Source organism: Anolis sagrei, chromosome 1, assembly GCF_037176765.1.
Source record: "Anolis sagrei isolate rAnoSag1 chromosome 1, rAnoSag1.mat, whole genome shotgun sequence".
Classification (NCBI taxonomy): domain Eukaryota; kingdom Metazoa; phylum Chordata; class Lepidosauria; order Squamata; family Dactyloidae; genus Anolis; species Anolis sagrei.
The window spans coordinates 3,155,062-3,168,210 of NC_090021.1; the positions used below are offsets into that span (position 1 = coordinate 3,155,062).

General features: G+C 48.5%; 1 protein-coding gene across 2 annotated transcripts in view; it reads left to right on the forward strand.

Moving 5' to 3' along the window:
* The first annotated feature begins 4,741 nt into the window (after window positions 1-4,741).
* The window catches only part of LOC132761789 (uncharacterized), a 29,357-nt gene continuing 20,949 nt past the window's right edge, over window positions 4,742-13,149 (forward strand). For both annotated transcript variants that reach the window (XM_067471626.1, XM_067471585.1), the window contains exons 1-3: window positions 4,742-4,936; window positions 8,892-8,972; window positions 11,265-11,460. In XM_067471626.1, coding sequence (XP_067327727.1) covers window positions 4,769-4,936; window positions 8,892-8,972; window positions 11,265-11,460 — 445 coding nt within the window. In that variant the 5' untranslated portion in view covers window positions 4,742-4,768. The remainder of the gene's footprint in view (window positions 4,937-8,891; window positions 8,973-11,264; window positions 11,461-13,149) is intronic.

A 13,149-nucleotide genomic window follows, 5' to 3' on the forward strand; every position in this document is an offset into this window, starting at 1 on the left:
TAGGGTTAGGGTAAGGCTTACGGTTTGGGTAAGGGTTAGGGTTAGGGTAAGGTTTAGGGTTAGGGTTTGGGTTAAGATTAGGTTTAAGGCTTGGGTTTTGGGTTAAGGTTAGGGTAAGGCTTATGGTTCGTGTTTGGGTTAGGTTAAGGCTTAGGCTTTGGTTAGGCTTAGATTTAGGGTTAGGGTTTGGGTTAGGTTTAGGGTTAGGGTAAGGCTTACGGTTTGGGTCAGGGTTAGGGTTAAGGGTTAGGGTTAGGGTAAGGGTTAGGTTTAAGGGTTAGGTTTTGGGTTAAGGTTAGGGTTAGGGTAAGATTTAGGGTAAGGCTTATGGTTTGGGTTAAGGTTAGGGTAAGGCTTACGGTTTGGGTTAGAGCAGTGGTTCTCAACCTTCCTAATACCGCGACACCTTAATACAGTTCCTCATGTTGTGGTGACCCCCAACCATAAATTATTTCCGTTGGAAGGGTTTGGTGGGCAGTGTCCTTTGGTTTTGGAGTTGTAGTTCACCTACATCCAGAGAACACTGTGGACTCAAACAATAATGGATCTGGACCAAACTTGGCACAAATACTTAACATGCCCAAATGTAAACACTGGTGAGTTTAGGGAAAATGGACCTTGGCATTTGTGAGTTGTAGTTGCTGGGATTTATAGTTCACCTACAATCAAAGAGCAGCCTCAATCCCACCAATGATAGAATTGGGCCAGACTTCCCACACAGAACCCCCTTGACCAACAAATAACACTGTTTTGTGGTGGTCTTTGGCGACCCCTTTGACACCCCCTCGCGACCCCCACCCCAGGGGTCCCGACCCCCAGGTTGAGAAACACTGGGTTAGAGTTTTACCATTAAAGAACTCTTCAATTCTTTGTATTTTCGAAGGCTTTCATGACTGGAATCACTGGGTTGTTGTAGGTTTTTCCGGGTTATATGGCCATGTTCTGGAGGCAATTTTTCTCCTGACGTTTCGCCTGCATCTATGGCAAGCATCCTCAGAGGTGGTGAGTTCTGTTGGAAGTAGGAAAATTGGGTTTATATATCTGTGGAATGACCAGGGTGGGACAAAGGACTTTTGTCTGCTGGAGCTAGGTGTGAATGTTTCAGCTGATCACCTTGATTAGCATTCAATGGCTTGGAAGGGCCTGGGGGGAATCTTTTGTCCATTCTTTGTATTGTTGAAGGCTTTCATGGCTGGAATCACTAGGTTCTTGTGGGGTTTTTTTGGGCTATAGGGCCATGATCTAGAGGAATTTCTCCTGACGTTTTGCCTGCATCTCTGGCAAGCATCCTCCGAGGTAGTGAGGTCTGTTGGAATTAGGACAATGGGCTTATATATCTGTGGAATGGCTGGGGTGGGGCAAAGTGCTCTTCTCTGCTGGAGCTAGGTGGGAATGTTTCAACTGACCACCTTCATTAGCATTTGAAGGCCTGGCTGAGCCTGGGAAAATCTTTTGTTGAGAGGTGTTAAGCTGTGCCTGGTTGTTTTCTCTCTGCTGTTTTGCTGTTATAATTTTAGATTTTTAATACTGGTAGCCAGATTTTGTTCATTTTCATGGTCCCTTCCTTTCTGTTGAAAGGAAACCAAACGCAGCCTTGCCCAGACACGCATCAAGGAACATGAAAGGCGCTGCAGACTCCTTCAACCAGAGAAGTCAGCCATAGCAGAGCACCTGATGAACCAGCCTGGACACAGCATATTATTTGAGAACACAGAAATGCTGGACCACTCCAACAACCACCATGTCAGGCTACACAGAGAAGCCATTGAAATCCACAAGAAGCATGTGGACAATTTCAACAGAAAGGAGGAAACCATGAAAAGGAACAAAATCTGTCTACCAGTATTTAAAAACTCTAAAATTACAACAACAAAACAACAGAGAGGAAACAATCCGGGACATCTAATCACCTCTCAACAAAAGATTTCCCCGAGCACTGCCAGGCCATCAAATGCTAATCAAGGTGGTCAGTTGAAACATTCACACCTAGCTCCAACAGACAAGAGTCCTTTGTCCCGCCCTGGTCATTCCACAGATATATAAACCCATTTTCCTAATTCCAACAGACCTCACTACCTCTGAGGGATGCTTGCCATAGATGCAGGCGAAACGTCAGGAGAGAATGCCTCTAGAACATGGCTCTATAGCCCGAAAAAACTCACGAGAACCTACTGTCCATTCTTTCTCTAGTGTCTGTGTTCCGTTCTGCGTTACGCAAACAGCGCTCCCGAAGGAGCGAAGCGGAAACAGCGTATAGGCTCAGAACTTCCGGACCGAGCTTTCCTACTCTTCCCCTTTACCGAGGGGGGGGGGGGGGGGGAGGGCCCAAGTTGGGCCAGGCCTGGCTAGTTCCTCCGGGAGGTCTCGTTGCCCCCGCTTTCACTTTCCTTTCCTCCCTTCCAGGAAACGAGGGCGAGGCTTCCCCGCTTCCACTCCGGGAAGGGGCTCCTTGGCACCCAGGCGACCCTGCGCTGCTCTCCCTCCTCCCGCTCCTCACCTTTGCAGGCGGCGGGCCCTCCTTGAAGGAGGCTTCTCTGTCCATGCCGGGCTTCGGGGGGCCTCCTCCCGCCCCCGCTTGTTCATCAGGAAAGCCCTCCGGGTCGGGGACCGGCTTCTCCTCCGCCTTTTCCATGGCCGGCAATGAAAGCGAAAGCAGGGCAGCAAGAGGAGGAGGAGGAGGAGGAAGAGGCTAGGGATCGGGGCCTCGCCCCTCCCCTCTCCTCCCTTTCCCTCCCTTCCCCTCGACCCCGCCCCCTGCCCACTGCACTCCTCTGAGCGCGTGCAGAGTGCCCTTCTCCGGATGTTTTTTTTTTTTTAATGATAGAACCAATGCGGAAATAATGACATGGATATGTGTTGTCGAAGGCTTTCCTGGCCAGACTCATTTATTTATCGTGCCAGGACAGGGGCGGCTCGTCCATTATGCGAAGTAAGCAGTCGCAGAACATTTTTTTTTGCCAGGGGCGCAGAGGCGCCTCTGTAAATGCCCCTCGACCGCCACTTGAGGAGCGCCCCCTCAGCTCACAACAGCCCTAGCAGTCCGGGGGGAGCCTTGGCTTTCTTGCCTTGCTGTCGGGCGATCCTCTTCCCAAAGGGGCCGGGCCCTTGACCCTCGCCTAGCCCCTCTCGTTCCTGCTCCACCCGGCCACTGGGTGCGCGAGCAGAGCCGGCGCTCAATCATTCTCCATGTTCGATCCCTTCCCCATGACCGGCTCCCTTTCCCGATCCCCCAGCACTCCACCCGCCTCCTCTCTTCTCCCCAATCTGCGGGTGGGCCAAGGGGCGGAGCTGCCGCGCCTGGCCCACTTCGGGTCCGGAGGCGTGTCTGAAGACCCCAGCGTGCGCACCAAAAGTCGCCTCTTCTCCTGACTTTCTCTTCAGCCATTGGGACCAAGAGAGAGAGAGAGAGAGAGACCCTCCGGCTGGAGGTATCTCCCACCTCCGCTCCCTCCTTTGTTTTTGCGCCTACCTTCAGGAAAGGTGGGCATCTCCACCTCTCTCTTTCTCTCTCTCTCTCTCGGTCCCAATGGCTGAGGAGAAAGTCAGGAGAAGAGGTGACTTTTGGTGCACACGCCGGGGTCTTCAGGCACGCCTCCAGACCCAAAGCGGGCCAGGCAAGGGAGCAAGTGCGGCAAGTATAGTTACTGGGATGTATAGTTCACCTACAATCAAAGAGCATTCTGAACTCCACCAATGATGGAATTGAACCAAATATGGCACACAGAACTCCCATGACCAATAGAAAATATATATCAATGGTTGGTTTGGGGGGGGGGGGGCACAATACTGTTCGCTTACCGTTGAAAATTACCTGTGTCTAGATCTAGAGAAGTCATGCTCTGTTCTGCTTTGGTTAGACCACACCTGGAATATTGTGTCCAATTCTGGGCACCACAATTCAAGAGAGATATTGACAAGCTGGAATGTGCCCAGAGGAGGGCGACTAAAATGATAAAAGGTCTGGAGAACAAGCCCTATGAGGAGCGGCTTAAGGAGCTGGGCATGTTTAGCCTGAAGAAGAGAAGGCTGAGAGGGGATATGATAGCCATGTATAAATATGTGAGAGGAAGCCACAGGGAGGAGGAGGGAGCAAGCTTCCTTTCTGCTTCCCTGGAAACTAGGACACGCCCTATGAGGAGTGGCTTAAGGAGTTGGGCATGTTTAGCCTGAAGAAGAGAAGGCTGAGAGGGGATATGATAGCCATGTATAAATATGTGAGAGGAAGCCACAGGGAGGAGGAGGGAGCAAGCTTCCTTTCTGCTTCCCTGGAGACTAGGACGCAATGGAGGAATGGCTTCAAACTTCAAGAGAGGAGATTCCATCTGAACATGAGGAAGAACTTCCTGACTGTGAGAGCCATTCAGCAGTGGAACTCTCTGCCCCGGAGTGTGGTGGAGGCTCCTTCTTTGGAAGCTTTTAAACAGAGGCTGGGTGGCCATCTGTCAGGGGTGCTTTGAATGCAATATTCCTGCTTCTTGGCAGAATGGGGTTGGACTGGATGGCCCAGGAGGTCTCTTCCAACCTTATGATTCTATGATTCTATGATTCTACCTAGGGCCGCCTCTGCCCTCGACCCAGGAACAAGAGTCCTTATGCAGAGGGATAGGCAGAGAAGGGCAACGGGGGCGGGGGGGGGGGGGGGCTTTCCACGCCTTGGTGGGGAGGGGGGAGGAGGGGGAGGGGCCCCGATCCCTGCCCTCTTCCTCCTCCTCCTCCTCCTCCTCCTCCTCCTCCTCTTGCTGTCCTGCTTTCGCTTTCCTTTCCGGCCATGGCAGAGGAGGAGAAGCAGACTCCCGATACGTTGGGCCCCTTGGCGAACTCAAGTGTCTCTTTTGAGGGGCGGAAGGAGGCGGAAGGAGACCCCCGGGAGGAGGCCCCCCAGGATGATTTAGGCGAGCCGGTCCGCCCTGCGTCTGGGGACCCTCCCCCTGCCAAGGTAAGGAAAGGAGTCCGAAGAGGAGGAGGACTAGGAGGAGGGAGAAGAGGGGTGCAAAACAGGCTGGCCTTGGTGCCAAAGGAGACCCTCCCCTGGGTGGAAAGAGGAGAGAGAGGGCACCAGGCAGAGAAGCCTCCCCCTCGCCCTCCTTTCCTGGAAAGGAAAGGGAAAGTGGGGCCGAAGAAACACCCGCCCTCTGCCTCTCCCTCCCGCCCAAGGTTTCTCACCCTTCCTAATGTCGCAATCCCTTAATGCAGATCCTCGTGTTGTGTTGACCCACAACCATAACATTATTTTTGTTGTCGAAGGCTTTCATGGCTGGAATGACTAGGTTCTTGTGGGTTTTTTCGGGCTAAAGAGCCATGTTCTAGAGGCATTTCTCCTGACGTTTCGCCTGCATCTATGGCAAGCATCCTCAGAGGTGTGAGGTCTGTAGGAATTAGGACAGTGTGTTTATATATCTGTGGAATGACCAGGGTGAGACAAAGGGCTTTTGTAAGTTGGGCTGGGTGTGAATCTTTCCACTGACCACCTAGATTAGCATACAATGGGCTATGTATTGTCGAAGGCTTTCATGGCTGGAATCACTCAGTTCTTGTAGGTTTTTTCGGGCTATATAGAATCATAGAATCATAGAATCAAAGAGTTGGAAGAGACCTCATGGGCCATCCAGTCCAACCCCCTGCCAAGAAGCAGGAATATTGCATTCAAATCACCCCTGACAGATAGCCATCCAGCCTCTGCTTAAAAGCTTCCAAAGAAGGAGCCTCCACCACACTCCAGGGCAGAGAGTTCCACTGCTGAACGGCTCTCACAGTCGGGAAGTTTTTCCTCATGTTCAGGTGGAATCTCCTCTCTTGTAGTTTGAAGCCATTGTTCCACGTCCTAGTCTCCAAGGAAGCAGAAAACAAGCTTGCTCCCTCCTCCTCCCTGTGGCTTCCTCTCACATATTTATACATGGCTATCATATCTCCTCTCAGCCTTCTCTTCTTCAGGCTAAACATGCCCAGTTCCCTAAGCCGCTCCTCATAGGGCTTGTTCTCCAGACCCTTGATCATTTTAGTCGCCCTCCTAAAACATATGGCCATGTTCTAGAGGCATTTCTCCTGACGTTTCGCCTGCATCTATGGCAAGCATCCTCAGAGGTGAGGTCTGCTGGAAATGGGAAAAAAGGGGGTTTATATATCTGTGGAATGACCAGGGTGGGACAAAGGGCTCTTGTCTGCTGGAGCTAGGTGTGAATGTTTCAACTGACGACCTTGATTAGCATACAATGGGCTGACTGTGCCTGGAGCAAACTCTTCTTGAAAGGTAATTAGATGTCCCTGCCTGTTTCCTCTCTGCTGTTTTTGCTGTTGCAATTTTAGAGTTTTTTAATACTGGTAGCCAGATTTTGTTCATTTTCATGGTTTCCTCCTTTCTGTTGAGATTGTCCACATGCTTCTTGTGTATTTCAATGGCTTCTCTGTGTAGTCTGACATGGTGGTTGTTGGTGTGGTCCAGCATTTCTGTGTTCTCAAATAAAATGCTGTGTCCAGGTTACTTCATCAAGTGCTCTGCTATGGCTGACTTCTCTGGTTGAATTACCTTGCAGTGCCTTTCATGTTCCTTGATTCGTGTTTGGGCAATGCAGGCGAAACGAATCAAGGAAATGAAAATGAACAAAATCTGGCTACCAGTATTAAAAAATACCAGCTAGAGAGTGTATTAAAAAATTCTAAAATTGCAACAGCAAAAGCAGCAGAGAGGAAACAGGGAGGGACATCTAATCACCTTTCAAGAAGAGTTTGCTCCAGGCACAGTCAGCCCATTGTATGCTAATCAAGGTGGTCAGTTGAAAGATTCACACCTAGCCCAACTTACAAAAGCCTTTTGTCTCACCCTGGTCATTCCACAGATATATAAACCCCTTTTTTCCCAGTTCCAACAGACCTCACTACCTCTGAGGATGCTTGCCATAGATGCAGGCGAAACGTCAGAAGAAATGCCTCTAGAACATGGCCATGTAGCCCGAAAAAACCCACAAGAACTGAATTATTTTTGTTGTTACTTCACAACTGTCATTTTGCTCCTGTTATGAATCGTCATGTAAACACCTGATAGGCAGGATGGATTTCTTTCACTAATTTGGCACAAATCTTTCACAAATTTGGCACAGTATGCCCAAATTTGGGTACTGGTGGGGTTTGTGGGGGGGGGGGGGATTGGTTTTGTCATTGAGGAGTTGTAGTTGCTGGGATTTATAGTTCGCCCATCCAGAGAGCACTGTGGACTCAAATAGTGATGGATCTGGACCAAACTTGGCACTATTACTCAATATGCCCAAATGTGAACACTGGTGGAATTTGGAGAAAGTCAATCTTGACATTTGGGAGTTGTAGTTGCTGGGATTTATAGTTCGCCCATCCAGAGAGCACTGTGGACTCAAATAATGATGGATCTGGACCAAACTTGGCACTATTACTCAATATGCCCAAATGTGAACACTGGTGGAATTTGGGGAAAGTCAATCTTGACATTTGGGAGTTGTAGTTGCTGGGATTTATAGTTCGCCAATCCAGAGAGCACTGTGGACTCAAATAATGATGGTTCTGGATCTGGACCAAACTTGGCACTTTTACGCAATATGCCCAAATGTGAACACTGGTGGAATTTGGAGAAAGTCAATCTTGACATTTGGGAGTTGTAGTTGCTGGGATTTATAGTTCGCCCATCCAGAGAGCACTGTGGACTCAAATAATGATGGATCTGGACCAAACTTGGCACTATTACTCAATATGCCCAAATGTGAACACTGGTGGAATTTGGAGAAAGTCAATCTTGACATTTGGGAGTTGTAGTTGCTGGGATTTATAGTTCGCCCATCCAGAGAGCACTGTGGACTCAAATAATGATGGATCTGGACCAAACTTGGCAGTATTACTCAATATGCCCAAATGTGAACACTGGTGGAATTTGGAGAAAGTCAACATTGACATTTGGGAGTTGTAGTTGCTGGGATTTATAGTTCACCTACAATCAAAGAGAAGTCTGAACTCCACCAACGATGAAATTGAACCAATCTTGGCACACAGAACTCCCATCACCAACAGAAAATACTGGAAGGCTTTGGCGGGCATTGACCTTGAATTTTGGAGTTGTAGTTCACCTACATCCTGAGAACACTGTGGACTCAAACAATGATAGATCTGGATCCAACTTGACATGAATACTCAATATGCCCAAAAGTGAACACCGCTGGGGAAAATAGACCTTGATATTTGGGAGTTGTGGTTGCTAGGATTTATAGTTCACCTACAATCAAAGAGAACTCTAAACTCCACCAACGATTAAATTGAACCAATCTTGGCACACAGAACTCCCATCACCAATGGAAAATACTAAAAGGCTTTGGTGGGCATTGACCTTGAGTTTGGGAGTTGTAATTCACCTACATCAAGGGAGCACTTTCGGTCAGCAGTCCTGCCGGCACAAGGGTTTAACCCATTGCACCACCGTGGGCTCCATTCAAGACTTAGGCCAGGCATTCTTAGATATCGTTTTGCCAGTTCCTTCCCCTATATGGAGCTCACAGGACCTGGGGCTTGTTGTGGCCTCCCATCCAGGGACTAACCAAGGCCAGCCCCGCTTAGCCTCCAAAATCAGGCAGAGTCTGGTGCATTCAGGCGATTTCGACCTATGGATCCTATCTTAACCTATATCCTACGCCTCCAGTTTCCTCACAAATGCACTCTTTCTGGAAAACTCTAACCTGCTTGGCAGGTCAAGGCTCTATGGAGCAAAAACAGGGGTTTAAGGCCCAATTTGGACCCAGGCAGAAGAAGACCTCTCCTTTTGGGGGATGGAAGGACAGGCCGGACAGAAGAGGGGAGAACCCAGCCTGGTGAATGGCATCCCCAAGTGTCTGTTTCTTGCTTGATATCATTGTGAGTCTCCCCTTTTTGCTCCTTTTAAGGAATCTGGAAGCAGAACCAATTCAGACGTAGACGGAATGTCCAATGATGCTATCATTGAACAACTTGATTGCATATTCAAGGTGAGTATGTCCCCTTCTGTCCCATGCCGGAAATGGGTGCACCAGGCAGACTCCAAAGGGCTCTTTGGGCGCCAAACCATGACAACTTTCACTAGGCATTGAATCCTAGAGATTGAAGGGACCCCAAAGGCCATCTAGCTCACCCCCTGCTGCCAGTCAGGAAGGCACATTTAAATCAGTCCAGACAAATCGCCATCCAGCCTCTGCTTAATAATCCCCGGAGTAAGAAAGAGACCCCACTGGACTCCAAAGCACGGCATATTCCTTTAGATTTAGAAGGGAATCCCAAGGGCAGGAAGACACAGTTGGTGCCCTCCCAACAGATGGCCATCCACCCTCTGGCAAAAGTCTACTGTAGCGAATTTGTTGATCTATGTTAAATTTTTGATGTATAGCTCTATGTTGCAATGTGGCAGAATTGGCTCAAAATGGGGTAGCAACAATAGAGGCAAGATTAATTTGCATACGTGCAGCTGATTGGTTGTATGCAAATGAGTGTAGGCCAGGATTTGAGAAGGCCACTGAGCCAGAATGGCAGTTGGGGGAAGAGAGCTGAACATTCCAAAGGGGCGGAGTTAAGTTTAAAAAGAGGCAGATAGAGAGTCAGAAGAGGTTCAGTTAGGGATTCCTGTTTGTGAGGTACAGTTAGGAACTTCTGTGAGAGAAAAGCAATTAGGAAATTGGAACTCAAGTTTTAAGGAAAACAAAGAAGTGCCAGTGTTGTTTAAGGCAGAATATAGTTTACACTTGAGGCTCAGGTGTCGGCGGTATCCAGGAGGGCCTTTGCACAATTGAGACTTGTGCGCCAGCTGCGACCGTACCTCGAGAAGGCTGATCTGGCCGGGGTGGTCCATGCCTTGGTCACCTCTAGAATGGATTACTGCAATGCACTCTACCTGGGGCTGCCCTTGAAGACGGCTCGGAAACTCCAACTGGTCCAGCGGGCAGCAGCCAGGATGCTAACGGGCTCATTACAGAGAGAGGTCAACCCCTCTGTTTAAGGAGCTCCACTGGCTGCCATTTATTTTCCGAGCCCAATTCAAGGTGCAGGTGCTTGCCTACAAAACCCTGAACGGTTTGGGACCACCCTACCTGCGTGACCGCATCTCTATCTACGAACCCACACGCTCGCTCCGGTCATCTAGGGAGGCCCTGCTCGTGATCCCATCCACGTCGCAAGCGCGCCTGGTCGGGACACGAGACAGGGCCTTTTCTGTGGCAGCCCCCCGACTTTGGAATGCCCTTCCAAAAGATCTTTGCCAGACCCCTACTTTAGCAGCTTTCAGAAAGAAACTAAAAACCTGGCTGTTCCAATGTGCCTTCTCAGATTAGGAATCCCCACCCAAGTCCTAGAAGCACTTTAGCACAATTAACATTACTGCACACCGTACTATTTTATTCCTATGCTCCTCCTGCCACTCTAGCACTTTTAACCCTGTACCCCATTGCGCTGGCCGGCCCAGTTTTAAAGTGCCATGATGTATTCTTATTGTCGTTATTGCTTGCTTAACTATTGATTTGCTGTGTTTTCTACTGTTGTGTTATGTTTTACTGTATTGTGTTTTGAGGCTTCGGCCTGTGTAAGCCGCATCGAGTCTTCCGGGAGATGCTAGCGGGGTACAAATAAAGTTAATAATAATAATAATAATAATAATAATAATAATAATAGTTCTGTCAAGAGTGTATGAAAAAGTAACATATTTGTTGACATGAAACAGTTGAAGTTTGATAGGAAAAGTTAACCAAGTGGATGATATTGAATGTAAGACTCAAGACTGTAACAGAACACACAAATGTAACCATAAGCGTTGGAGCCAGAAGCTTTAAATAAACTTTGTTACTTAGTTTATTACAAGAGTGTCTCGAGCCTGTGATATAAAGCCTCAAGGTAAAATCTCATAAGAAAGCCCCAGCCAATTTTAAAGAGAAACTGTTTCAGTACAAGGCAGTAAAAAGATTTAAAAAGAAAATATCCCCCCCCCCCCCACCACCACATTATGGCACATGAAAAGGCACCTGTGAAAGGACTGAAGTAGTGAAACATCATCCCAGCTACCTAGGAGTCCAATGGTGTCTCCTTCCTATCTCTTGGGAGGGTTGATTGTGCCTTCCTGCATGGCAGAATGGGGCTGGACTGGATATCCCTTGGGGGTCTCCTCCAATCCTATCATTCTACGATTCCAGTGGCCCCAGAAAAGTACAAATCCCAGACTTCTATTCCTGCCCGACTCTGGAGGGATCCCCTTCCACACTTGTCTTGCTTGGAAGCCTGCAAATTATCCTCCTTTACAGAATGTGAGCAAGTTCACAGACCCTGCGGCCAAGGAATTTCTCAAAGCCAGGGTGCGGGAAGTCGAAGCCTTTGCCTGCCTGCTGCAAGAAAATGAGCTACTGCAAGCCCAAAAATCCAAAGAGGTGGCCCAGCTCCAGGCTGAGAATGAGCGTCTGCAGCAAGAGCTTGAGGAGGCCAAGAGAAGCCAGAAGACAGGTAGGTGAAATGGCACCAGGGGAGGAGGGCAGACAAAGTGAAGTCCTGGGGCAGTTTGGTTGTGTTGCATTACAGTCTTATCCTGCTTAGCTACTCCAGGGTCAGTCTGCACAATAGAATCCCCTCAGAAGCTGCATCTACAGTGCAGAAAGAAGCTTGATCCCACTTCAACTGCCATGACTCCATGTGATGGGAACTGGGTTGTTGTCATCTTGCACAACCCTTGTTATTTTCTGCTCTGTGTTCTGGTGCCTCAGTGAACTATAGTCATTATTAGGTATTGACAAACTGAGAGCAGGCTTTTTTCTGCAGCTCTAGGAAGGACTTCCTGATTGTAAAAACAGCTGTCCAACAGTGGAACTCTCTGCCTCAAAGTCCATTGCAATCTCCTTCCCTGGAGGCTTTTAAACAGAGGCTGGGTGGCCATCTGTTGGGGGTGCTTTGATTGTGTTTTTTCTACCTGGCAGAAAGGTTGGACTGGATGGCCCATGGGGTCTTTTCCAGCTCCATGATTCTATGGCCCTCTTTCCTCTCAAAATATGAGACTCAACGCAGCTACAACTCCTCCCTGGGTTCCATACTTTGGAGCTGTGACAAGTAAATGGTGTCAAACCACATACTCCTTCTATGAACCGGCATGAGTTCTAAGATCTTCTGGGGAGGCCCTCCTCTCAGTCCCACTACCGTCTCATGTGGGGTTGGTGGGGACGAGAGAGAGGGCCTTCTCAGTGGTGGCCCCCCGTCTCTGGAACGCCATTCCAAGGGAAATAAGACAGGCCCCATCCCTCCCCTCCTTTTGTAAGAGCTTGAAGACCTGGTGGTTTCAACAAGCCTTTGAAAATGAAAGAGACCCCACTGGACTCCAAATCACGGCATATTCCTAACTCAGTCTTACACATTGTCTAATACGGCCTTATTCTTCCTACCAATTACCCAAATCACTTCCTCTAATTGGCCCCAGAATGAACAGCCACAGACATGTACCTAATATTATTATTGCCTGCCATAGTATTGCACTTAATTTCCAGACCTCCTAGAATTTTGGGGCTTGCACAAATCTTGGCCCGGCCTTTTAAATTTTTAATTGCCTTGAACAGGCAGGATTACTTTTCATATATGTATGTTATGGCGACAATTTTCATGCTTATATTTTGTTTGTTAATCTTATGGTTATGTTGTTTTTACTTTGTATGTTTTGTGATGTTACTTGGGAACCGCTCTGAGTCCCCTCAGGGAGATAGAGCAGTATATAAATAAATAATAATATGAGTGGTATTTTTAAAGTAAGGTCCGTTTTGTTGTAGACATGAGTAGTTCGCGAGCATACTGCAACGAGCACGTGCGTCGTGCGTTGGTAACAACTGTGCTCAGTTTCCGCTCTGTAGCTCACCTGTACGGTTCTGTTCTGTGCTTTAAAAATGTTTAAGACTATCAACTCACCCTCCGCATGTGAGGTTTGCTCAGTGATACGGTTTCTGTCAGCAAGGAACCTGCCTGCTGCAGAAATTCATCGACAGATTTGTGAAGTGTACTGTGATACTGTTATGAGTGAAAGCAAAGTGCGTAAGTGGGTACGACAATTCAAAGACGGCTGTGACAACGTCCATGATGAGGACCGCTCCGGTCGCCCTTCTTTGATTACAGACGATTTGGTGGCTTCAGTTGAAGCGAGGATTCGTGAGAACAGGC